The sequence below is a fragment of the Sturnira hondurensis genome, unplaced genomic scaffold (genome assembly GCF_014824575.4).
Source record: "Sturnira hondurensis isolate 20B ecotype Veracruz unplaced genomic scaffold, ASM1482457v3 Scaffold0022824, whole genome shotgun sequence".
In the NCBI taxonomy this organism is placed as follows: domain Eukaryota; kingdom Metazoa; phylum Chordata; class Mammalia; order Chiroptera; family Phyllostomidae; genus Sturnira; species Sturnira hondurensis.
In genome coordinates, this window is record NW_028095455.1 from 245,128 (window position 1) to 273,046 (window position 27,919).

The window sequence follows — 27,919 nt, forward strand, 5'->3', positions numbered from 1 at the left end:
TCAGCACGTTCTGTATTTCAGTGTCTTTGGTTACATTTTGCTTGCTTGTGTGTTTTGTTGTTTAGATTCCTGTTAAAGGTGATATCATATGGTATTTGTCTTTCACTGCCTGGCTTATTTTGCTCGGCATAATGCTTTCCAGTTCCATCCATGATGTTGCAAAGGGTAGGAGCTCCTTCTTCCTTTCTGCAGCATAGAATTCCATTGTGTAAATGTACCATAGTTTTTTGATCCAGTCATTGACCAATGGGCATTTAGGTTGCTTCCAACTCTTGGCTATTGTAAATTGTGCTGCTATGAACATCGGGGTGCATAGGTTCTTTTGGATTGGTGTTTCAGGGTTCTTAGGATATACCAGACCAATATTAAGAGAGGAAACTTTGCAATCTATTTTGATAGGGAACACTAACTTAAACTCCAATTAAGCAAAAATGCTATCTCAAAATGAATTTTGTTCTCTTCCATGGATGTATATTACAAAGAAAATTTGTACTCAGTTTTTATCATGATTATATTTAGAATTTTGTTACAATTAAAACTTATGAAAAATCTGTTTTCCCTTTCTATTAATTCTTTTTTTTTTCCCATTGATTTTAGTGAGAGGAAGTGGGGAAGAGAGAGAAACACATCATTTGTTGTTTCACTTATTCATGCATTCATTGGTTGGTTCTTGTAGGTGCCTTCACCAAGAGTAAAACCCACAACCTTGGCATATGGGGATGGTACTCTAACCAGCTCAGCTACCTGGCCAGAGCCTTAATTATTTCTTTTTATTTTTCTGTATTTCTGATGCTTTCACATTTTGTAGAATTGCTGACCCTGGAAAGACTGTGACTCCCAGGGCTAGCCAGTTCTTACAGATAGTAAAGGACTAATCTGTTGCTATACGTTTTATATATAAACCAACCAGTTTATAGCCCGGATTCCCCCAAACACCTCCTTTATGGAGCTCTCACACTCTGGGCCACTGTTCCCCTTCCCTACTAACTCCAGGTTCAGGTGCCAGATAATCAGAGATAGCTTCTGCGCCCTCAATAAAGGGAAGCAGTTCACTAGTTTTCTTTTTAGAGCAGAAATAATTTCACATTAATTTATTAAACTTTTACACTCTACTAAATATATAGAAAGCAAAGAAGTCAGCCTCAGTTGGTGTGTGACTCAGTTGGCTGAAGTGTCATCCCATAACCAAAATGTTGCCCGTTTGAATCCCTGTCAGACCACATAACTAGGTTGTGGAATCCATCCCCATCTGGGCATGTACAGGAGGAGGCAGCCAATCACTACTTCTCTCTCACATTGATGTTTCTCTCTGTCTCTTCCCTTCTCTCTAAAAGCAATGAAAAAAATGTCCTCGGATGAGGCTTAGGAGAAAAAAAGGAAAAAAAGGAAAGCAAATAAGTTAGAAGTAATTATTCCTGTCCTCAGGTTGGGGAAATTAAAATGTATACATGAGAGGATAAAAACAATTTACTATTTTTGGCTATTGAAAATCGATTTTTATTTCACTTTGGTTAATGCTTATAGTCTTTTTCTGAAACCTTGTAAAGATGTTGTGATGAATTTAATTTTAGCTGCTGTAGTCTGGCTTCTATTGAATATACTGAGTAAATGCTGATGGGATTCAAGTTAATTCATCTCTATTTGTATATTAAAAACATGAATTAATGTTTTAGTTGATAACAAATTTTTTTATTTTCACCCAAAGATATTTTCTTATTGCTTTTAGAGAGAGAGGAAGGAGGTAGGAAAGAAGGGAAGAAAGAGAGAAAGACACATTGATGTGGGAGAGAAACATTGATTGGTTGCCTTCTTGTATGTACCCCAACCAGGGATCGAACCTGCGGCCTGATTGTCTACTTTGACCAGGGCTCGAACCTGTGACCTTTTGGTTTATGGGACAGTGCTCCAACCAACTGAGCTATACCAGCCAGGACATGCATTTTAATATACATATATAGGATCATAAGTGGACTTTATGAAAAAGACTTTTTTAAGACAAGTTTTACATTCACAGCAAAATTGGGGGGAAGGTACAGAAATTTTCTTTATGCTCCCTTTTCCAGCACATGCATAGCCTTCCCCATTATCAGCATTCCCACCAGGGTAGTATATTTGACAATTGATGAACCTATATTCACACATATTTATCACCCAGAGTCCATAGCTTATATTATGTTGGTGTGGTTACTCTTGGTGTTTCTGTAGGTTTGGACAAATTTATAATGACATGTATCCATGATTATAGTATATACAGAGTAGTTTTACTTTCTCCACCCACCAAGTCCTTGGTGCTCCTGTTATCTGTTCATCTCTCTTAACCCTGGCAAGCAGTAATCTTTTTTATTGTGTTCATAGTTTTACCTTTTCCAGAATACCGTATAATTAGACTTATATATTATTTAGCCTTTTCAGATTGGCTTCTTTCACTTAGTAATAATATTTAAGGTCCATGCATGTCTTTTCCTGGCTTAATAGCTCATTTTTTAAGCTCTGACTAATATTCCATTGTTGGGATGTACTACAGTTTTTTGGTCCATTGCCCTGCTGAAAAACATCTTGGTTTTGGTTTCCAAGTTTTGGCACTTATGTTAAAGCTGCTATAAACAATCATGTGCAGGTTTTTGTGTGGACATGTTTTCGATTCCTTTGGATACCAATAAGCATGATTGCTGGATCATATCATAAGACTGTGCAGAGTTTTGAAAGAAATCGCCAAACTCTTCCAAAGTGGCTGTACCATTTGGTATTCCCATCAGCAGTGAATGAGAGTTCCTGTTGCCGCACATCGTCAGCAACATTTGGTGTTGTCATGGTGTGGATTTTGGCCGTTCTGATAGGTATAGAACGGTATCTCATTTTTTTTAATTTGCATATTCCTGATGACATATGATGTGGAGCATTTTATACTCTTATTTGCCATTTGTATATCTTCGATACAGTCTTTCTGTTAAGGTCTTTGGCCCATTTTTTAATTGGGGTTTTTTCTTATTGTTGAATTTTAAGAGAGTTCTTTGTTTATTTTGGATAACAGTTCTTTATTAGATGTGTATTTTGCAGTTGTTTTCTTCCAGTCTGTGGCTTATCTTTTCATACTTTTGACATACGTTTCAGAGAGAATTTTTTGGCTTATCAGTTCTTTCTTTTATGGATCATCCTTTGGTGTTATATCTAAAAGTCTTTGCCAGACCCAGGGTCATCTGAATTTACTGTTGTGTAATCTCTTAGGAGTTTCAAGGTTATGAGAATTGGATTTTAAAAAGTTTTCGTTTTTATGTTACAAGGGTGATACATGTTTGAGGAAAGAAGCTTGAGAAACCTAGAGAAATGAAAAAAAAGTACCAATAGTTCCACCATTCACAGAGAATAACTTTTATTTATGTCCTTACATATTTTTCAGATGCTCTTGTACTTAATAGCACATGGGTTTTGAAAAGCTACTTAAGTCTATTTGTTTGTAAATACAAAATGATATTACTATAAGTGACTGGTAATGTCACTTGATATGAAACAGATTTGATAAATCTGTGAGTTTTTTTAAAGATTATGGTTAATGTATGGTTTAATGTATGGTTGCTTCTCATGCGTCCCCGGCGGGGAATTGGCCTGCAGCCCAGGCATGTGCCCTGACTGGGAATCGAACCGAGATCCTTTGCTTCGCAGGCTCGCACTCAATCCACTGAGCTACACCAGCCAGGGGTATGCAAGTTTTATAAGAACGATTATTTGAAACATAATTTTTTCTTCATAGAAAGCTATCATAAAATTTTATAATCGTTTTTTGACATCATGAACATTATCTAACTTCATTCTTGTGTCACTTGATTTTGATTGCATAGTATTCTAACTTATAGATGAGTATACTTTTTAAAATTATATTTTATTGATTATGCTATTGTAGTTGTCTTGATTTTTTCACCCAGTGCCCCCTACTCCTTCAGACAATTCCCCCACCATTGTTCATGTCGAGAGGTCATGCATGTAAGTTCTTTGGCTTCTTCATTTTCTATGCTGTACTTCACATCTCCATGACTATTCTGTAACTACCTATTTGTACTTAATCCCCTCACCTCTTCACCCATTCTCCTCCTCCCCACTCCTGTCTGGCAGCCTTTGGGTAACTAACTTCTTTGCTTTTAAGAGTCTCTATTTTTAACCTTTGGCCTTTTGGTAATGGTGTGTTTTGGAGTGGGACTCTTTGCATCATCCATCATAATTGAGACTCTCTGTGCATCCTGGACTTACATGTCTATTTCCTTCACCAAATTAGGGAAAATTTCTTTCACCATTTTTTCAGATAGATTTCCCATTTCTTGCTCATTCTTTTCTCCATCTTGCACCCCTATGAGGTGAATGTTGGACCTCTTAAAGTTGTCCCAGAGGCTGTTTAGAGGCTCTCTTTAAAAAATAAATTTAAAAAATTAATTCTTCATTAAAATACTCTAAATGTAGGTAATTTTATTATTCCCATCACACAGTTGAGGGAAGGTAGAGAGGTTAAATAACCTACCAGTGATTACATAGCTACTAATATATCTAAGATTACATTGCTGAATATGGAAGTCTAACCCATGAAGCCTGGTTCTGGAGTTCCAAAGTCTTAATATTCTGCTCTACTGCCTTTCACTCTTAGTATGGTTGTTTAATTTTACTAGGTATTGTGGAATAAAGCTGAACCTAGGAGGTGCTTTGGGACTTGATTTTATAAAAAGTCATTGATAGAATGTGTAGGCAAAAATATACAACTGTATGACCTTAGAGCAATACAGCATGACTCTGCAAATTATTGAGTCATATTGAAGCAGCTGTTGTCAGGTAATTTTCTTACTGTCTGACTTCTCTCACCTAGGCATCATCATTGTGTGCTTTGACATGTCAGTTCCATCCAGTACTCTATTTCTGTATCACTAACGGAACCACAGCCCCTTCTTTATCAACTTGTACCTTAAAAAGGAATTTTACTGAAATTGTTTTCAATGGGGTGTAGAGAGAAAATTTTTTACCATTTTAAGAATTGGTTCATAGTGTTTGGGAGAATGTTTTCTCCGAATATCAGACATAGCATATCATTTTTGTAAATACGATACCAGGCCATAATTATCCCTACATCTTTTTAAAATTTTAGACAATGAATAGGTATTCAGGCAGAAGGAGCACTGAAATCACTGTTAAGTACTGTCTCATTTCTAGGACTATATCTGATATAGTAGCGTCAGTGTATTTAGATATATGTGTTTAAGTATTTTCATTGTAACCTTCCTTATAATAGGAAGAAACTCTGGAGTCCTTTGATTCTGCTTTCCCATCTAGTCACTTAGATGTTTCTATCTCTACTTGGAAGTCCTGTCTCTAGTTTACTGTCATCTTCTTCTCTTTATTCTCATTGCCATGACCTTACTAGCAGCCTTTTAATGTTTTGTCTGGATTACCCAAAACTCAAAACTTTTAGCTAGTTTTTTCTCCACTCAAAATGCATCTTAATTGTGCATAGCTAAGTCACAGCTCTTTTTTTAAAGTATATTTTATTGATTATGCTATTATAGTTTTCCCAATTTTTCCCCTTTATCCCCCCTCCACCCCTCAACCCTCCAGCTTCCCCCCACCTTAGTTTATATGAGTTATAGATATAAGTTGTGGTGGACTCCGGCCAGCAGGGTCCACCTGTTGTGGCTGATGACAAGAATAAATGCACAGGTGATAACAATCCTGTGGAGAAAAAGGGAATCTCATGGCTACTCTCTCAAGGGGAGAGTTTCTATGGAAGCCTCGGCTACTCTCAAGGGGAGAGCACCTCGACCCTTGCCTAGACAGGCTTTTATTGTTTTCCTCGGGTCTTACATCAGAGAAAGATTTATTATCTATTACGTACAATATTATTGTCTACATTTTAGGCACAATCAGGAAATGAAAATAACATGCAAAGGGGAATGAATGGTGGCGAACTGATTAGCTCTGTCCTTGGGAAAATTCATACAGGCTTTGGAAATTATCTTGAAGATAGATAATACACATTTGTTGTTTTAGACCAGGGTGGTGGAGTTTTAGCCAGAGCAAGCCATAACTATCTGTATGCATTTTCTAGGCCTGATTCCCATGGGAAAACTCGGTTTGAAGGTTTGGCTCCTGCCCACCACTTTGCTTCTGTAGGTTTTCCATACAGAGCTGAGTCACATTTGCCAGACTAAAACAAACTGGTCTCCTACAATTAAGTTCTTTGAGTTCTCTGTTTCCTACACCATTTTTGAATTCTCCCCATCTATTCAGTGCCTGCCAATTATGCTTCTTCTTCCCTGTACCTTTCCCTGCATTCCTCCCTTTCCTGCTGAAAAACCTCCATGTGATGTCCATATCTCTTGTATTTCTGTTTTAGTTGTTTGCTTAGTTTTTGTTGTTTTTCTTTCTTTTATTTTCTTAGGTTCTAATAAGAGCTTTGGTGATGATGAACTCCTTTAACTTTACTTTATCTGGGTAGCACTTCATCTGCCCTTCCATTCTAAATGATAGTTTTGCTGGAGAGAGCAATCTTGGATGTAGGTCCTTGCCTTTCATGACTGGAATACTTCCTTCCAATCTCTTCTTGCCTGTAAGGTTTCTTTTCAGAAACCAGCTGATAGCCTTATGGACACTCCTTTGTAGGTAGCTCTTTCCTTTCCTTTTGCTGGTTTTTTAAAAGATTTTATTTATTTATCTTTAAAGGGTAAGGGAAGGAGAGAGGGAGAGGAATATTAATGTATGGTTGCTTCTCATGCGTCCCCTGCTGGGAACTGGCCTGCAACCTAGGCATGTGCCCAGACTGGGAATCGAACCATGATCCTTTGATTTGCAGGCCTGCACTCAATCCACTGAGCTATGCCATCCAGGGCTCTCTTGCTGCTTTTAAGATTCTCTCCTTATCTTTTATCTTGGGTGACTTAAGGGTGATGTGTCTTCGTGTGTTCCTCTTTGGGTCCAACGTCTTTGGGACTCTCCGGGCTTCCTGGAAGTCTATTTCCTTTGCCAGATTGGGGAAGTTTTCCTTCATTATATCAAACAAGTCTTCAATTTCTTGCTGTTGTTGTTCTCCTTCTGGCACCCTGTAATTCAGATATTGGAACATTTTGGGTTGCCCCAGAGGATCCTCAGCCTCTGTTAGTTTTTTTTTGAATTCTTGTTTCTTCATTCTGTTCTGGTTGGATGTTTATTTCTTCCTTTGTTCCAAATCATTGATTTGAGTCCTGGTTTCCTTCCTGTCACTGTTGGTGCCATGAATATTTTGTTTTATTTCATTTTGGGTATTTTTCATTTGCTCGTTCATTTTTCAACCAAGCTCAATCAGTTCTGTGAGCATTTTGATTACCAGGACTTTAAATTCTCCATCAGATAGGTTGGCTATCTCCTCCTCATTTAGCTCCCTTTCTGTGTTCTGCTCTGTTCTTTCATTTTGGCCCTATTTCTTTGTTCCTGGCCCTGTTAAGTTGTAAGTTGTAAGGGGGCGTGGCCTTATGTGTTCTCCTGGGCAGGGCAACCCTCCTTGCTGTGCTACAGTGCTGCTTGTGGGGGAGGGGCCAGAGAGGGAACAGTGCAGCTTGCCTTCTTGTCTCTAGCTCACTTTTCAAGGAACTCTCCGGTGAGACTGGGAGTTTCGCCCCCTGCAGCAACCACTGTAGTCCGCAGTCAGGTCTTGAGTTTCAGTTTTCCCTTAAGTGAGCCTTTCCTGCGAAGCCTGCCACCTCATAGCAGCCAGCCCCGCCCCTATGGTCCACTGCCTCACCGCAGGCAGTGGCACTCCACTGCCTCTCTCTCCGTTTGCAGCCCTACTGGTCTGGTTGTTCTGTTTGACTGTTTCTTTAATTCCGTGGTTGTCAGAGTTCAAAGCAGTTTGATTTTTCTGACACTTCTGGTGGTTTATTGGTTTTAGATTGGTTATCCTCTTTTTCGGCTATGCGAGGAAGCAAAGGGTTTCCACCTACGCCTCCCTCTTCCCTCTTGGCTGGAACTCCACACGCTTATTATTATTTTCAAACCTTTCATTGGCTTGCCATTGCATACAAAATGTGTTCCAAACTGCTTAGCATTGTATTCAGATTCTGGGTCTCCTGTGATACGGCTCCAACCTGTCATTCCAACTCTTTCCCACTGCTACCTTTAATATTCATTCCCTTTCACACCTAGCTAAATGGAAGTATAGTCTGTTCTGCTGAAACCTGAGTTACTGTGATGTGAATTAGAACATCATTTATTTGGGAATAAGGGAAAGATGTCAGTTTAATTTAGAATTCCTGTTGTTTAATTGTGATTCTTTTTCCTTTCCATGTTAATGCATAGAGTCACCAAATAACAGCTGAGAGCAGAGTATTCTAATGGAGTGGAATATAGCAAGGTGCAGAGCAGTCCAGAGCTGTACACAGTACCCATTCATCTAATTTTTTTCCTTTCATCTTGGTCTGACAAACTGTTTCAGACGTGATTATTGTGTGATTCTCCTGAATGTCTTTGAAGTGTGCTCTTTTCTTCATAATTTGGCTTCCTTAAATTATACTATTTTCATTAGGATTGTTATTTTTCACACTTATTATTTATTGAACCATTGTCTTCAAATCTTAGTTAAGGACTCTGAAAGACTTACTTGTTCACTTTCATCCTGTGACTTGCTCTGGGTTTGATTAAGCAGTTCTTCTCCTGGTCTCACTGCAGTCACTGATGTGGCTGGTCATTTGACAGCTCCTCTGATACTTGATGGTCCCAGATGCCTTAGGTCACATATTAGATAATTGGTTGGAGCTGTCCACTCTGGACTTGTTGGCAACCTCTTATTCTCCAGTGGGCTAGATGAGGCTTTGTCATGTGGTGGTAGAAGTTTTTCAAGGGAACAATAGTTTCCACTACAAATCTATCTTTGCTTTCATTTCTTTTTTCTAAATAGCTTTATTGAACTACAATTGATGCACAATAAACTGCACATATTTGAAGTGTACCATTTGATAAATTTTGAAACTTTTGCTACAATCAAGAGAGCGAACTCACCCATCATCCCCATAAGTTTCCTTGTATCCTTTTTTTAAAATATATTTTATTGATTATACCATTACAGTTGTTCTATTCCTCCCTTCATTCCCCTCCACCCTGTACACCCCTCCCCCACCATTCCCCCCTTTAGTTTATGACCACGTGTCTCAAGTTCTTTAATTTCTATATTTCCCATACTATTCTTGCCCTCCCCCCTATCTGTTTTCTACCTACTGTCAATGCTATTTTCTTTACCTTCTCCCCCCTTCTCCTCCTCCCACTCCCCTGTTGCTAACCCTTCATGTGTTCTTCATTTCTATGGTTCTGCTCCTGATCTAGCTGTCCTCTTGGTTTGCTTTTGTTTTAGGTGTGGTTGTTAATAACTGTGAGTTTGCTGTCCTTTCACTGTTCAGATTTTTCATCTTCTTTTTCTTAGATAAGTCCCTTTAACATTTCATATAATAAGGGCTTGGTGATGATGAACTTCTTGAATTTGGCCTTACCTGAGAAGCACTTTATCTGTCCTTCCATTCTAAATGAAAGCTTTGCTGGATAGAGCAGTCTTGGCTATAGGTCTTTGGATTTCATGACTTGGAATACTTCTTTCCAGCCCCTTCTTGCCTGTAAGGTCTCTTTTGAGAAATCAGCTGACAGTCTGATGGGCACTCCTTTGTAGGTGGCTGTCCCCTTATCTCTTGCTGCTTCTAGGATTCTCTCCTTCATTTTAATCTTGGCTAATGTAATGATGATGTGCCTTGGTGTGTTCCTTTTTGGGTCCAACTTCTTTGGGACTCTCTGAGCTTCCTGGATTTCCTGGAAGTCTATTTCCTTTGCCAGACTGGGGAAGTTCTCCTTTATTATTTGTTGAAATAAATTTTCCACTCATGGCTGTTTCTTTTCCCCTCTGGTACCCCCTATAATTCAGATGTTGGAACGTTTCAAGATGTCCTGGAGGTTCCTAAGCCTCTCCTCATTTTTTTGAATTCTTGTAACTTCACATTTTTCTCTTTGATCATTTCTTCCTTCCTTCTGGTCCACTCCCTTGATATGAGTCCCATTTTCCTTCCCATCACTATTGGTTTCCTGTGCATTTCCCTTCATTTCACTTAGTTTAGCTTTCATATGTTCCTCTAATTTGTGACAAAAATCAACCAGTTCTGTGAGCATCCTGATCACCAGTATTTTGAACTGTGCATCTGAGAGGTTCGCTATTTCTTTTTCACTTAGAGTTATCAGCTCTGGGGCTTTGAGTTCTTCTTGAGCCATGGTTTGGACTGTTCGTGCCTGTTACGTATGAGGAGTGGAGCCCTAGGTGTTCACCAGGGCGGGGCAACTCAGGTGCTGGGTGGTGATGCTGTATGTGTGGGCGGGGTCAAAGGACAGCAATGGCGTTCTCCTCTGCTGCCTCCCGCCACCGGGTCTTCGAGGTCAGTCCCATTGCGTGCGAATGTGCAACCTCGGTCCGCTGCTTTGCGCACTCACTGGGTTCACCCGCTGGGGCCTGCGTGGTCCCCCTCACTGCCCACTCCTCTGCTGGTTGATCTGCGCGCAAATGTGTGACTGCGGTCAGCCTGCCCCGCACCCTCACTAGGTCCTTGCTGCCACCTGCTGCTATTCTGGCTGCCTGCGCCTGGGTCGGGGATCTTTCCTGCCCAACCCGGCTCTGCTGCTGGCTCCGCCCCTCTTACCGGTCCTGGTTGAAGGGTTCGTTGTTGTTGGACTTCCGTATAGTTCAATTTTTCTGTTCTTTGGTTGCGTCTTTGTTTACCAAACCTTTGTTGTATTCAAACTTGGTTGTGGGAGAAGGCACAGTGTTTCCACCTACGCCTCCATCTTGGCAGAAGTCCTCCTTGTATCCTTTTGTAATTCCTCCTGCCATGATCCATCTCCTTCCAAAACCAGCCACTGATTTGCTTTGTGTCACTGCAAATTAGGTTGCATTTTCATAGCCATCCTGTACCCCATAGGCCACATGCGGTACAGGATGTGAATGCGGCCCAACATGGAATTGTAAATTTACTTAAAACATTGAGATTTTTTTTGTTTTTGTTTGTGTTTGTATATTTAACATGTGTCGCCCAAGATAGCTCTTCTTCCATTGTGGCCCAGAGATGTCAAAAGGTTGGAAACCCGTGCAATATATACTCTTTTTTTTCTTGTTTTTTCACTTAGGAAAATTATTTTCAGTTTCATGCATATTGTCAGGAATCAGTTCATTTTGAGTAGTATTCCAACATATGGATATATGAAAAGTGGTTTATCCATTCATCTGATTATGGTTATTTGAGTTGTTTCTAGGTTTTGGCTGTTCTGAAAGCCCCATGAACATTGATGTACAAATCCTTATGTGGACACACATATCCTTTTGAGTGAATAACCAAGAATGGAACAGCTGGATCATAAGATAGGTGCATGCTTAACTTTTTAAGGAAATATCAGACTTTTTTCAAAGTAGTTGTACCATTTTACATTTCTGCAAACAGTGTCTGAGAATTCTCATTATTCTTTGCCAACATATGGTATGGTATGGTATGGTATGGTATGGTATGGTATGGTATGGTATGGTATTCCTTTTGAATTTAGCCATTCTAACAGTGTCTAGTGGTATTTCATTATAGTTTTAATTTGCACTTCCCTGACAACTGTTGTTGAATGTCTCTCGTTTGTCTGTTTGCTCCTCTTCTTTGGTAAATTTTCTTTTCAAATTATTTGCCCATTTTATTTATTGAGTCTTTTTCTTATTGTTGGGTTTCTAGAATCCCTAATGTATTTTGGATACAATTCCTTTATTACATATATGCTATACAAAAGAATTTCTTCTAATGTGTGACTTTTTTTTGTCAGTGTCTTAACACTATTTTTTGAGTGATTGAAGTACTTAATTTTGATGAAGTCCAGTTAATCAATTTGTTCTCTCATGGTTCCTGTTTTCTTCTATGTTTTCTCCTAGAAGTTTATGATTTAGGTTTTATATTTAGGTCTGTGATATATTTTGAGTTAATTTTTGTATACGAAGCAAGTTATGGATCCAGTTTCATTCTGCATATTGATACCCAGTTGTTCCAGCACAGTTTGTTGAAGATGTGCACAAGGGATAACCATCTTCCTTTTTAAATTAGTGCTGTGGTATAAAACCATGTAATAGTATTAGGAATAATGATTTTTGATGAGTGTTTATGACAAAAGGTATTATTCATCACCTGTTTTTGAGAGTATGTGTGATTTACAACTGTTTCAGCATTTCCCATTTAAATATATTTATGTATATGAATGTACAAAATCTGATATAAAATATTAATTAACTATTATCTTAGTGGTGTGACTCACTGATTAATTTTATGTATTTGACCATGTATAATAAATAAAGCTAAAAACAGAAAACACCATTTACAAACCAGTATAAAGAATATGTAAGCACTAGTTCATTATTTCTGCCTCATTTGAAGTCTGACATGACAGTATTTGGGATAGAAGATACATCTCTAAATTAAGTCCTTATCTTGTAAGTTACTACAGAAATCTTTGTGACATGTTATTTGGATCTTAGGAGCCAGATGCATAAAATCTGTTCTGCTCAGCATAATGAAAAGGGTGTGTTCTAAGGAAAAGCATGCACTAGGAGTGGGAATTCTGAAGTATCTAGTGAGTTCCTGGGAGGTAGGAGCACTGGATAGTGAAGGGTAGGAGAGGTACTGGGGTTGCTGCCTGCAGTTTAGGCTTTAGTTATATTCGGCCATTGCTTTGCCTCATGACATGGTTGTATGTAAATTTTTCCTGTTACAGAAAATTACTATTCATAGTATATGTGTCATGCATCAATTATAACATAATTTAATTTGGGGTAGCAAGGGAAAACTTCCCAAATGCCTGAACAAAGGAAAATGCAAACAAGCAATGAATATAATATCACCAAACACCACCACCACCTCCAGATTTCAGTCTTCTTTTTTAAAATGTGGAATTAGCTGCGGTAATTTGAATGTTGTTTTTTTTTTTGAATCTCCATTAGTACATTGGCAGTTGAAAAAAAAGTGTGTTGAACTTTAATATTCATACCTCTCTGACTGAATTTTTGATGTCCTTTTAAAATATTGTTTGTAGTTCTTTTTCTTCTAAGTAACACTAATATAGATAAGTCTGTTCCATCCTTTAAGTAGTGATTTCCTTCTTTTATCCTCTTTAAAGCTTTTATTCATATATGTCTATGATCCTAAGTCACGGAAATACAAAGGGAGGGACGTGAAGACTTGTCATTTAAGTTGCCTACAGAAATTGTTGGACCTCTGTGTTTAAAGCCATATAATCTAGTAGTATGCATTGTAGAAAGAAAAGAAATTAAAGATACAGGATGGTAACAGGAAAGAGAGCTATGAGGTAGTTTATTTTACTTTTTCATTTAATTCAAAAAATTAGTGTAGTTTTGGGGTATGTGTGAGTACTGGAAGAATGTATTAGGACTGTTGCCTACAGATTAAGCAATAGTTATGTGCTTATTTGCAGTATTTTGGGCTAGAAAGAGAAGAGCAATTGTAGCACTGTATAATAACAGACTTGGTATGGTTAAATAAAGATGCTAATTTTTAAGGATGATTGTTTATTACCCAAACTTTAAAACATTTTCATAAACAGTTCTGTCTTAGATCAATGATAAATGTCATTAAGATCTGGAAGTTATATACCATTTTAATATACATGCAAAGCCATAGAGACTTAGTTACAATGATTGATACAGAATACCAAAATAGTAAATTAAGCCATTATCTGTAATTTCATCTAGTACATTTGTATGCAAAATTTCTGCAAAATGAAGCTATGTTTTCCCTGGTATTGTAATTTTCTAAGTACTTGCTAAATTTCTGAGTTTACTGTTAGCATTTGATACTCTGAAATGTTGAACTTTTGACCTTGAGTGACTGATATTCCGGACAACATTTGTATGTTATTCATATAAGTACTAGACCGTATTAATTTACTTACCCAGCCTATATAAGGTAACAGTAGAGTTTACAAATCTTAAATAGTTGCTAATCTGTATAAGTGCGATAATGTTTGTAAAACTTGGTATGATTTGATTGAATTCCTTTTCCTTTTGATTCCATATTTTGCACATTAGAGGAATATAAAATTGCACATGAGAAATCAGAATGATAATCTTATTTGAAATAATCTTTTTTCCCTTTTGTATCACAATATGTTAAACTAGATTTGGAATACATTATGAAATAGTAAAGTTTATTGCTTTAAAAAAACCTGGCTTTTCTAAAGAAATTAAATGCTTTCTCTGGCATTCCTTTAAGTAAAAAAAAATAGAAAGTCAGTACTGGGGAGAAATTTGAAATCTTGAATAGTTTTTTGCAGTTATTTTTGATTCTACTTTGGGCAAAAGCCCACCCGCTTCTAAAATGTAAGAATACAGTATTTAATATAAAGTAGTTTCGGCAAAACATTTGCCACTGGACTGTGTTATGCCCAAAAATGTTTGATTAGAAACAGCTACATAAAGTATTTTCTGTATGTATATAAATGTAAAATGGTTGTTTGAGCCTCACAAGCCACAAATAATGTGCCATGATCATATAATGGCATTGTTTTAATACAGGTTATATATTTAAAACATTTTGGTAACTTAGAGAAATAAACTAATGTTCAAAGTTTGGAAATTGAATATTTGCTCTGGGTTTTTTTTTCTGTGCCATGGGGTATATTATGTAGTAAGTCAGAGACCATTTAATTGATTTTGAAATATTTAACTATGTTACTCTGAAGTTGTGCTGTACAAACTTTGAGTAGAGTTGACAATTTCATCATACTGTTACTGCTTGGGGACATGGCTTTAAAAATTTGGAAGAATATTTGCTGTATTATTGCAGAGTTCCAGAAGTTATATAAATTTTGTAAAATTGTCATCTGTTATTCCACAATATAGTTATTTTAGAATATTAATGTCTTTAGTATAGTATGAACTATTGATTTCAGTGACATGTGCATGAAATATTTTCATAAAAATATAAAAATTCCTGTGGGTTACTAAACAAGGTGGGTTATTTTAAAACAAAGTCATTTTTTAAATTTGTATAATTAGACTGTAGCTTTTCAAAACAGGGTTCTAAGGAGTGAAGTGTTTCCAAATTAAAAATATATAAAATTAAAATTTAGGGTTACAATAAAGTATAGCCTTATACTTTAATTCATGGTAAATAAAATTTATCTTTCAGACGGCAAATGGCTACATCTTGTTTTTTCATATTACACCTACAAGAGGGGACAAGTATCTTTATGAACCAGTGTATCCCAAGTAAGTTTGTCTTTCATTCTTTTAATATTTGATATACATACTTTGTATTTACAAAAACATTACAGTTCTGGGATGTCCGAAGTGATTAAAATAAGCTAAATACGCATTTCCAAAGTAGAGTTCCAAAAATTATCAAGTCTTTGAACCGTAATTATGTGAATAAAGAATTGTATTAAATAAACCTGGGAGTCTTGAATAAATGTACTATATCCCTTCTTGGACATTCAGAATTACTACTGATGTACTCCAGATCTAGCAACTCCCATCCTTATCAAGGAGGAGCTAACCCATCTTGAGGGGAAGAGGTGAAACGTCTTAGTAAGCTGAAATGGCACTTTTTCTTGTATGTATATATAGGGGAAGGGAGGGAGAGAGGGGGGAGAGAAACGTCAGTGTGTGGTTGCCTCATGTGCTGTTCTTCTCCAACCAGGGACCTGGCCCACAACCCAGGAATGTGCCCTGACTGGGAATTGAACCAGCAGCCCCTTGGTTCGTAGGCTGGTGCTCAATCCACTGAGCCACACCAGCCAGGGCTCTTGTATATTTTTTTGTATGTGGATAGAAAATAATTTGAGGGAACATGGACATTTTTTATCATCACCCAAAGATACACTTTTATTGATTTTGGAGAGAGAGGAATGGAGGGACAAAGATACGGGTTTTCGAGAAAAACATCGATCAGTTACTCTCTCACATGCACCCCGTCTGAGGATTGAAACCTGCAACCTTTTGGTGTGCAGGATGATGCTCCAACTTACTGAGCCACCAGGCCAGGGTGGAACATGGACTTTTGATCTTTAAACTATGTCATTCTATATTTTTGGTATTGTTTATTTTTTATTACATTTTTAACTTTACTTTGGAAATGAAAGAACATTTTATTGAAAGAACTTTTGAAATAAAGGAACATATAATTTTAAAGCCTAACATCTTTTTTTTAAAAAAAGTCATTAAAGGGTATGAGAATATAAATGAATATCACATCTATAGGTAGAGGAAGACAGCCAGAGTATTATGTGTGTAAGAAATTAAAGGGAAAGTAGATTTCATTATATGAACATTAAATTTCTCTGAATTATCAGGAAAAAAGAGTAACAATAAAAGGGCAAGTAAAAAACTGGGAAAAATTTTGCAGGAAAAAGGACCAAGGTTTACTATTTTTTACGAAGGAGTCATCTAAATAGCTAGGAAACAGTAACATTTCAAAAGATAACTAGGTAAAAGCAGTCTCATAAGAGGAAATATAACAAATGCAGGAGAAGTCTGTGTTAATTAGTAACTCAAATGAAACATTAATAACTCAAAGCATTAAATACAACAATTTTTAACTACCTGTTTTAGCATATAAAAATAGTTCTGGAGAGCCCTGGCTGATGTAGCTCAGTGGATTGAGTGCCAGCCAGTGAACCAAAGGGTCTCTGGTTCGATTCCCAGTCAGGGCACATGCCTGGGTTGCAGGCTAGATCTTCAGTAGAGGATGCGTGAGATGCAACCACACATTGATGTTTCTCTCCCTCTTTTCCCCCCTCCCTCCCTCCCCTTCTCTCTAAAAATAAATAAATAAATTCTTTAAAAAAATAGTTCTGGGAAAACTTTGAAACAGATATACTTCTTCTAGTAGATACACATAAAGGTGGAATAATAGAGAATTGGTTTGTAAATCAACTGTGGTATATTCTTAAATAATACTCATCATTAAATAAAATGTCTCAGAAAAATTTATAAACTTGAGGATCTGATCATATAATGCCTAGTGAAAAAACGAGTCACGCAAATTTATGTGTGTAATATGACCACAACTTCATGAAACAAAACAACAAAAATTATCTAGAGAAAAAAGCTAGAACAATATATATTGTCATTGTGCCTGAATGGTAGAATCGTAGTAATTTTTCAGCTTTTTTCAGCTCTTGAATTTTCCAAAATTTTTGATATGCATGCATTATATTGGGTTGGCCAAAAAGTTAGTTTAGTTTTTTCTGTGCAATGGCTCTAGTAGTGCTTAGTTGTCTTTAACCTAATTTGAAGCAATTTTGGTGGATTTTACTGCATATCAGCATGCATTTAAAAACAATTTATTAAAATTGCTGAATTTTTGTGCAGCCATTTTAATACTGAAGAAGGGAGTAAATATGCAACATTTTTAGCACATTGTGCTTTATTATTTTAAGAAAGGTAAAAACACAGTTGAAATGCAGAAAAAAAGATTTGTCCAGTGTATGGAGAAGGTGCTGCGACTGATTGAACATATCAAAAGTGGTTTGCAAAGTTTCTTGGTACTGTTGACATTTTGGCCAAATAATTCTTTGCTCCGGGGCTGTCTTATGCATTGGAAGATGTTTAGCAGCCAATATTGGGAAATGGCTGACATACTCAAGATATCCAAATCAATATAAAGTTGTTGGTGAAAATGAAAAATGTGTCTTTTATTTTAAACTAAACGGCTTTTTTGGCAACACAGTATTTACTTGTGAAAAAAATATCCATCTATTTGAAAAATGTAAAATAGAAGGCTGTATTTTGTAAAATGGCATTATGAAAGTGTTTCTTCAAATAACACATGTTAATATTCTTCAGGATATACTTTGGGAAAGTGTCATGTAGTTTGGTTTTCCTTTATCATAGATTTTAGGGTACTAACTGGATTTTTCTTGAAGCTATAGTCGCTTCTTTCTGTAATTAATATAGTGTTAATTGAAGTGTTCTGAGTTTTGGATCTTTTGTGAAGAATAGAAATTTTTAATGATGGAATTTAATTTGATTATTTTTCAATAAAAATCTTTCCTACAAAAGCCTTCTTGGCAGAAAAATTGTAATGTTAAAATAGTATGGACATTGTGATAGGAAGTTCATGTATTTACAAGTTTTAAATTCAGTTTTTTGAGTAGTGTATAGCTTACTATGTTTTTCTTTCTAAATAATTTGTGAACCTTTTGAAGAACTTCTAATCAGTGTCAAAATATCATTTACTTGTACATTTTAACTACTGCATCTTAACCCATTGTATTGCTGAATTTAGACATGCTCCTGTCAAGAAAAAGCAATAATCAGGATAATCTGAACTTAACTGGATCAATTTATACTACTATAGGTGGATTGGGTAGGGAAATAACATCGCTTGAAACATCCTTAAAAAATACCATTTTCTTTATTTTAACTCACATGATTCACACACACACACACACTGTGTTTTGCAATAGTATTTTGGAAATCACTTTCATGTTCCAAAAATGTTTTTTAAAAAGGTGACTTCAGGGGACACCACCTAATTGTATATGTTAGGCTAGAGAACTAAAAAAAGAGCATTATTTTTATTTATTTATTTATTTTTAACTTGAGTGTTCTTATACACGTTATGTTGAGGCTTTTGGGTTTTAATACATGTCAATAATACATGAGCAGCATGAATAGTGGATAAAGGATTAGGCTTTGGCATCAGATAGACCTGGAATTGAATGTCACCTTCACCTCTTTTCAGCTGTATGACTTTATATCAGTTATTTAATACCTCCAAAACCTCTTTCCTCATCCATAGAACGAGATCACAGTAGTAATTATTTCCTAGGATTAAGTGAGATCATACATATTAAATGTTCAGATTAGTACCCAGCTCATGGGAAAATTAATAAAGGAAAATTATCATTAATATATTTTTTCTTTACCAGATTTTTACTTTCTAATATTTTAAGTGATTTTATATACATAAGCATAAAGTGAGTTTATATATTACATAAATAATATATATTATGTATTAAGCAATTTTTAATTTTTTATATTTGGGTAATAATGTACTTTTTACCCAGAGTTTAACTCCTAGTAACTGTTGTATAAATTTTCTTTTAATCTCTTACAAGGAAACACTTTTGCAGAGCACAGCAAATTACTGGATTTAGAGTCAGCCTGTTCTGTAATTTGTATGCTGGATTACATTCTAATTGGCTTGCTTAGTCCAGCAAGTTTCTAGTTTTCCTTTAGAATTTATTTTAAAATTGGAATAGAAATATCTTCTTTAATTGTTGGGAGGATATGAGCTCAAATTTTTAAAACCTGGAAAATAGTGGCTCATATACAGGTTTGAGGAGAGTTTTAAAAATACTTAGTTTCTGCAGTGTATTGTTGTCATCATTTGTATCATTGTAAACGTTTATGCAGTTGAAAATGCTATTCTAAGCACTTTTTCAAACTCCTTTAATTCCTGGAGCAACCTTGTAAGGTGGTTAGGTACAATTACTATAGAAACTGCAGCAGAGAGAGGCCAAGTAACTCATTCATGGTCACACTAGTAAGTGGCTCAGGATTTATACATAAGTGTTGTAGCTTCAAAGTCTGTGCTCATTATCACTAACACTATATTGCCTCAAACGTATTTATGCCTGTCTAGCCATTGGCTACTTTGGGGTTTATTTGGGAAATTGGGAATCAAAAGAGAAATGATCTGGGGCAGTTTATAATACTGTATTTTTCAGGCTGTAAGACACACTCCCCCCCAAAATTTGGGAGGAATAATGGTTATTAATGCTGCTGTTGAGTTCTGTTTACATTTACATTGGTGAAATATTATGTTATTTATGTTATTAAATATTTTACCACATTTTTTGCTTCAAAAATTTTTTTCCTGTTTTCCTCCTCTAAAACCTAAGTGCATCTTATGGTCCGAAAAATGCATAGTTCTGAAGAATAGAAGCATCATAATTGAGGCCAGTAGTTAGTTGGTAGTCGTCTTCTCAATTGCCGTAACTCTGTTGCCTTTTGTTTCTTTGAGTTCATCACATGAGTTTTTCCAGAGTATCGCAGCTCCCCAGTGTTATGTGACAGCATCTTAACCTCAGACTGCATGTCATTTTCCATTGTGCTCCACCTGAGGAGGGTCAGATGCCATGATCTTCCATAGTTTCCACACAGTGTTGTTTCCAGCATCCTTCCTGTTGATGTTGAGAGTCAGCCTTCAACAATGATGGCAGTCTTACTAAATGACTTTATGCCTCAAAAGTCATTTATTTTTTAATTAATGAATGTTTCACTTTTATCTTTTTTGTGTTTATAAATTTGTTGTGTAGTAAACCATCCCTTCATATGAGTTACACAGACCAGTGGATAGACTTATCTACTGAACGTCATCTGACATTTCTTCTGTGTCTTGAAACTTGCAGTGAAATTAATGAAGACAACTGCCAGGGATAAATCAGAAATAATTTGTGTTCAGCTTTAAAATGTGTTCAAGTGTTTATCTTTAAATATGAGTTTAGTAGGTCTTGTAGCTGCAAATCAAATTTATTCCACGGTAATGAAAATAATTTTCGTAAATATGTCATCATAATGTATACTTTATTGAAAGCAGAGATTTTAGTCTTCATTCTGTCTTTCCATTCCTGTTAAGCTCTTTTTTTTTGTTTGAGACCAACCTCCTGACAGCAAAGTTCTTTCAAAAAATGTAGTGCAAAAATTCAGTACATTTAATTATCAGATATTAAAAATACAGATACCATTTTCACTGAGAAAAAATCATTCCAAAACAACTATCAAAACTCTCTGCGTCCCACACTCCCAGTATAGTTCATTAGATTGTGAAACTTCAGCAGACTGTTAATGAATTAGTGCTAGGTGGAATTTGAGAAAAGAATAACTAATCAAGGTTTGTGATTTCTAACCTCAACACACAACCTGCTCTTTCAAAAACCCAGAACTATGTGCTAATTTACATCAAGTTTAGAGGGGAAAGGAAGTCTGAATTAGTTAGAGATGTGCAAGTTTCCCTCCACTTTTTTCTTGCTAGTGAGTTTTGAGTGTTAGTTTTCTGGAGAATAAACTAACTGCTTGTTTTCTTTATTTCTGTGGTCTTCTCAAAACATCACTATGTACTTTTAATTTCAGTGTGCATTATTCTGTACATGTGCATGTGTAGCTGTTGAACTAAAGGTTAACTATTCAATAGCTATTGAACTTGCATATTTATCCATTAGCTTATCATAATTGTATGAGCACTTACTAACAAGGTTGTAGGTATGTTATTGTATAAATTCTGGGCAATGAAACTAACCCCTATTGTCCACAATTCTAAGACTAGCACCTAAGTCCAAAGGATGATAGAAGTGTTAAGAGAGCTGCCCAGTCAGAGAGCCCTCCCTCCATACTGTTCTCATCAGACTGAAGGCTGTCTGGATGTGTGATACTATAAACAATAAGCTTTTTAAAAAGACACATAAAGGCCTGGTGATAAGGGTACTGATACTGGGGATGCAGCAGTGAGAAAAAAGGACAGGGAAAAAAAGGAAGACAAAAAATCCTACACAGAGAGCTGTGTTCTTCTAGTAGACAATGATAAATAAGTAAAAAAAAAAATATATATATATATATATATATATATATTGCAAATTAGGAGTATATTCTATGGAGAAAAATAAAGCAGGGAAAGGGAATAGAGAGTGGGAATACAACTTTAAAAATAGAGCGGGTAGCCTGGGGTATTTGCTGAGAAGATGACATTTAAAAAGATCTCTAAGAGGTAAGGAAATAAAATACACACCCAAGGGAAGAGCATTCTGGATTGGTGAGATTTAACAGGTAAGACAGTTAAGAAGATACTTATGTAATAAATTTTAGGTCCTATCTATTAATTTATAGTTGAAAAGTCAGAAGGGAGGAATTTTTTAAGTAAAAATAAAAAATTTCTCATTTTTGAGTAACTTAATCCTGGGAAAGCCTATGTATGGCCAGTTTTCTTTTTCTGGAAATGACACCATTTACCTGAGTGTATTTGCTCTACCTGCTCAGTAATTCTTTTTTTTTTTAAGGTTTTGTTTATTTATCTTTAGAGAGGAAAGGAAGGAGAGAGGAAGAGAAATATCGATGTGTGCGGTTGCCTCTCCTGAGTCCCCTGCTGGGAGCCGGCCCGCAACCCAGGCATGTGCCCTAACTGGGAATCAAACCGCGATGGTGTGTTTTGCAGGCCCGCACTCAATCCACTGAGCTACACCAGCCAGGCCTGCTCAGTAATTCTAATAGCAAGTCTGTAACAAGTCTGCTCTGTTCTGCCTTCTGTGTTTTCCTGTATTCTGTCTTGTATGTATCCCTCGTGTCTTTTCCTTCTTCTAGCAGTACTCCTTTAGTTTGTGTTTTGTCAGTTTTCTCCTGGATTTTTATAACATTTTCTTTTTTTTTTAGATATTTATTTTTTATTTTTATTTATTTAATTTTATTTTTTTGTTTATTTAATTGTTGTTCAAGTACAGTTTTCTGTTATAACATTTTCTTAAATCATCTTTAAGTTTTTCCCCCTGAATAAATTTTCTAACATAAAATTTATTAATACTTGTCATTTCCCTATATAAAATTTTTCAGTGGCTTTCCTTAGCTTTCAGGATCAATCATGTTGCTGTTTTTTGAGTTTTATTTTACTTATCTGAAAAATGGAGTTAATGCCATCTGTTTCATAAAGATGTCATTCATTGGGTTTATATCAAAACCTTAACTTTACTTATATAATACCTAAAGTATGCTATAGTGTTCCTATGGTTTTGTTCTGTGTTCTCTTCTGTTCTACATTTTAATTATTCCGTATATGTAGATGGGGTCCACATATACTGTTTCCTTAATGTAGTACCACTTTCTTGAGCTTCAGGTCCACCTTACAGAACATATTCATTTAGATGTCCCTGTAGGCAGCATCAAATTCATCAAGGCTAAACCTAACTCATTTCTCTTTACCAACCCAAACGTGCTGTTGCTATTCTAAAATTTATTTTAGTTACCATGATCTTTTATGCAATTGTATGAGGTTGAAAATCTTAGAATATTTCCTTATTCATTTCTCATATTTGTCGGGTAATCAAGTTATGTTGGTTGATGGCAGCTCTTTAGTGTCTCTAGAATTTGCCTATCTCTGTTTTATTAGGGGCCTTCTTGGCCTCTCCTTGCCTATAGAAAAGCTTGTTTACTAACTTATTCTCTCCCTTAAGTGTCTTTCTCCTACATACTGAAGTCCATCCTTTGATTTGATACCAGATTTACTTTTCAAAACATATATGATGTGATTCTTGTCTTAAACTTCTTGAAAGTATGGGTTAGGCTCTGACTGGTGTGGCTCAGTTGGTTTAGCCTTGTCCCACAGAGCGAAAGGTCACTGGTTTGATTCCCTGTCAGGGCACGTTCCTGGATTATAGGCCTGGTACCCAATTGGGACATGTGCCAGAGGCAACCAATTGATGTTTCTCTTTCACATTGATGTTACTCTCTCTCTCTCTCTTCCTCCCTCCCTTCTCCTCTCTCTAAAAATAAATAAATTTTGCCCTGGCTGGTGCAGCCCAGTGGATTGAGCTTGGGCTGTGAACCAAAGGGTCACCAGTTCGATTCCCAGTCAGGGCACATGCCTGGGTTGCAGGCCAGGTCCCCAGTGTGGGCCATGTGAGAGGCAACCACACATTGATGTTTCTCTCCTTCTTTTCCTCCCTTCCCCTCTCTCCAAATAAATAAATGATATCTTTAAAAAAATAAAAATAAATAAGTTTTTTAAAAAGTCTGGGTTAGTCTTACTCTAAATCATTCAAACACCTGGACTGTAAAGATATAAAAACACTAACACATCAGTATTTTCTGGAATAATATTTCATAAAGATATCATCAGTAAACTTTTAAATTTTTTATTGTGGTAAAATAAAATAACACTGCATTTATCACTGTGACAGTTTTTAAGGTATACAGTTCCACTTCATGTAAGTGGAGTCATACAGTGTGTATCTTTTTATGACTGGCTTATGTCACTTAGCATAATGTCCCTAAGGTTCACCCATTTTGTAGCATTTGGCAGAATTTCCTTTTTTATTGAAGGCTGAATATTCCATTCTATGTGTATATCACATTTTGCATATCCATTCATGTATTGATGGACACTTGGGTTCCTCCCACATTTTACCTATTGTGAACAATGTTGCTATGCACATAGGTATTCAGGTGTATCTTTGAGACCCTGATTTCAGTTCCTTTGGTTCTATACCCAAGGTGGACTTGCTGTATCATATAGTAATTCTATTTTTAATTTTTTGAGAAAATGCCATACTGTTTTTCCCAGCGGCTGTACCATTTCACATTCCCAGGAATAGTACACAAGGTCTCTAATTTCTCCATGTTCTTGCAATGAGCTGTTATTTTCTGGGTGTTTGTTTGTTTGTTTATATAGTCCTCATCTCGGTGGGTGTGTGGTGATACCTCATTTAGTTTTGGTGTACACTTTCCTAACGATAGTGATGTTGGGTGTCTTCTCATGTGCTTATTGGTCACTTGTACAGCTTTGCAGAAATGTCTGTTTGAGTTCTTTGCCATTTTTGAATCAGGTTGCTTTGGTTTTTTGTTGTTGAGTTTTAGTTGTTCTCTGTATATTTAGGATATTAATTCCTTATCTCACAAACTTTTGTTGCTGTCCAGTGCCCACAAAATGAAGTCTAAGAGCTCTGGCCTGGCATTTAGAACCCACTTTCCACCTATCTCTAGCACCTTGAAATCTGCATCTTCTGGAACTGCCTTCTTCTCTGAACACACATAAATTGTCTTACATATCCAGTAGAGGCTGATTATGTTTAATTATTCAAAAGGCAACCAGGACAGCAATGACAATTGCAACTTATTAAGAACCCGCTAACTCATTTTCTTATTTTAAAGATAAATATTTTTATCAGTGAGGTTTTTAAATTAATGTAATTTTTAACAGATCACTGCATTTCAGGATGTTTGCAAGAAGGGTTGGAAACTTACCTGTGGAATTTATCTCTAATTTTATAATAGAAGTCATTGAAAAGTCAGGATTTACCTAAATTTGCTTTAAAATTCTTATAATACTTTTGCTTTGGTAAATAAAAGTATTTTTTGAAAAAATAGAGGGTTTTCATCCTTTATCTTAAAAATAGCCAGCAGAACAAAAAGTTAAAAATATACTCTTTCCAATTTGAATGAAAGCTAGAGATATCTCTAACCCTTAAGCTAAAAGCTGAGTGAGAAAGAATAAATGACTTAGGAAGAATATCAAACCGTGGAGCCTAAGGTTACCTACATGGTACTGATGAAAAGCAACTTGTTTGATCTGTAAAACCCCAGAAAGACTCAGGAATTAGATGTACCAGTACCACAGAATATAGGAGCAAGCCAGAGGCCATAAACCAGGAGATTATTTTTAAAACCTGAATAAGGAATAAAGATTTCATGGTCCTACATCACAGGATACAGAAAATGTATTGTCTGTTTAAACCAGAGGAATTCCAGATGTGCTAGAGGACAAGGATGAGCTGGTAAACTAAAGATGGGGATTCAGTGAAAGTTCTAATGTTGAGCAGTAGGACCTCAAGCCTCTTTCCTCTGCTTGGCTTCAGACTTCTGGATTCTGTGCTTAGATATCCTTGGTAGGGTTGAGAAATCCTTCCTCGGGAGGGTAAATCACTCCAGAAAATGACCCAAAAGGCCCTCCTGATGCTTGAATACCTGAACAGAAAAATTTAATTGGCCATTACCCTGAAGTCCACCAGTTGGCAAGCTTAACTTGAACACACAGAGCTTACAGTGAGCTTGTTCTTATTAACATGGCAAACATGAATGGCCAAGGATTGTTAGCTACTTTAGGAAAGTTTCCAATGTAAAAGAAAGACGCAAGAGAAACAAAGGAAACTCAAAGAAAATTGACAATATAGGAAACAAAAACACTTTGAGGAAATGGTAATTAACAACTTTACACAGATACTGTCTAATTAAAGCAACAACAACAAAAAAGTACAGATGCTATAAGAAAAAAGGAGTGGTGGGTGAGAAAGTTCTTGGAATGAAAAGTATGATAAACAGAAATAAAAGAAATGGAAAAAAACAGTTCGGGAGCTCTCCCAGGATATAGAACAAAAGACAAAGTACAAGAGAAAAGAGAAAAGTACAAGTTAATGTAAATTTTGGTATCTAACCTAGTAGGAGTTCCAGAAAGAGAACAGAATTAGAGAACCTCATTAGAATACACTAACAAAGGAAATAAAACATAAATTTCCCAGAGCTCAACTAAATACATCAGTTACTAGATTGCCACCAAGCTTCTATATGGAAAATAAGCTAGAACTAAAAAGTGAGTTAAAAGCTTTCTGAGCATCAAAATGATTTTTAACAAAGCAGAGTACCTTGAATGCTATTGCTCTTTTAAAGATTCACTGCATAATTTTAATAGTAGCAACAAATTGGTTTCCAGGATTATAGGTGACTGGAGAGGGAGAGATGACTTAGGCAGGCTAATTGTTGTCAAGAGTAAGTGATAGTTGATAGTAAGAAAAGAGACAGATGGCTATGAAGTTCCGTCATAGGCATTGAGAAAGATGGTCCTATGCCATGTGGAGATAAAGATTCCAGGAGAGCTTTATAGTCCTTTTGAGTGGTTACATGTGACAGCGGTTATGTTGACATTGACCCAGCCACTCTAGTTATAGCCATTTAATGACATGGAGTTTTCAGATTTAGCCATTTTGCTATTTATTGCCACGTTTTGTATAAAACATCTAATCATACCTTTGAATCTGACCAAATCTGATACATACCCAAAGGATAGAAATGAAGGATGAAGCCCTGGGTGGTGTAGCTCAGTGGATTGAGCGTGGGCCTGTGAACCACACGATCACGCTTCGATTCCCAGTCAGGGCACATGCCTGGGTTGCAGGCCAGTTCCCAGCAGGGGACTCAACGAGAAGCAACCATACATTGATATTTCTCTCCTTCCTTTCCCCTCTAAAATAAATAAAATCTTTAAAATAAAATAAAATAAAAAGAAATGAAGGATGAGGTATGGAGTAAGTAAGGTAAGAAAGATAAGGTGAGGATTTGAATCATTTTGGACATACACTATATAGAGAGAGTGGTATATATCTTTCATAGTTGCCCAACTTAGAAAGAGTTGTCAGTCAATTTAAACAAAATGTCTATTGGTTCTCTTGAGAGTTCACTTTTAACTTGTGTTTTTCCCTAAGATTCTTGGCTCTGCTCCCTTCACTCCTGTTTCAACACAAGTTACCTTGGTCAAACACATTTATTTCTAATTGGTAACAGATAATGTATGCCATAATGAAATTTAGGTCTGTTTTTCATTTGAGAACCTAAAGGATGAACACCTGATTTATAAGTTTGATTAAGTTTNCTATGCCATGTGGAGATAAAGATTCCAGGAGAGCTTTATAGTCCTTTTGAGTGGTTACATGTGACAGCGCAGTTATGTTGACATTGACCCAGCCACTCTAGTTATAGCCATTTAATGCCATGGAGTTTTCAGATTTAGCCATTTTGCTATTTATTGCCACGTTTTGTATAAAACATCTAATCATACCTTTGAATCTGACCAAATCTGATATATACCCAAAGGATAGAAATGAAGGATGAAGCCCTGGGTGGTGTAGCTCAGTGGATTGAGCGTGGGCCTGTGAACCACACGATCACGCTTCAATTCCCAGTCAGGGCACATGCCTGGGTTGCAGGCCAGTTCCCAGCAGGGGACTCAACAAGAAGCAACCATACATTGATATTTCTCTCCTTCTTTTCCCCTCTAAAATAAATAAAATCTTTAAAATAAAATAAAATAAAAAGAAATGAAGGATGAGGTATGGAGTAAGTAAGGTAAGAAAGATAAGGTGAGGATTTGAA

At 36.3% G+C, this 27,919-nt stretch overlaps 1 protein-coding gene across 2 annotated transcripts in view; it reads left to right on the forward strand.

Moving 5' to 3' along the window:
- Nucleotides 1-27,919, forward strand: part of RIC1 (RIC1 partner of RAB6A GEF complex) — a 135,251-nt gene that overhangs the window by 52,847 nt on the left and 54,485 nt on the right. For both annotated transcript variants that reach the window (XM_037036337.1, XM_037036338.1), the window contains exon 3: nt 15,198-15,277. In XM_037036337.1, the coding sequence (XP_036892232.1) occupies nt 15,198-15,277 (80 nt within the window). The remainder of the gene's footprint in view (nt 1-15,197; nt 15,278-27,919) is intronic.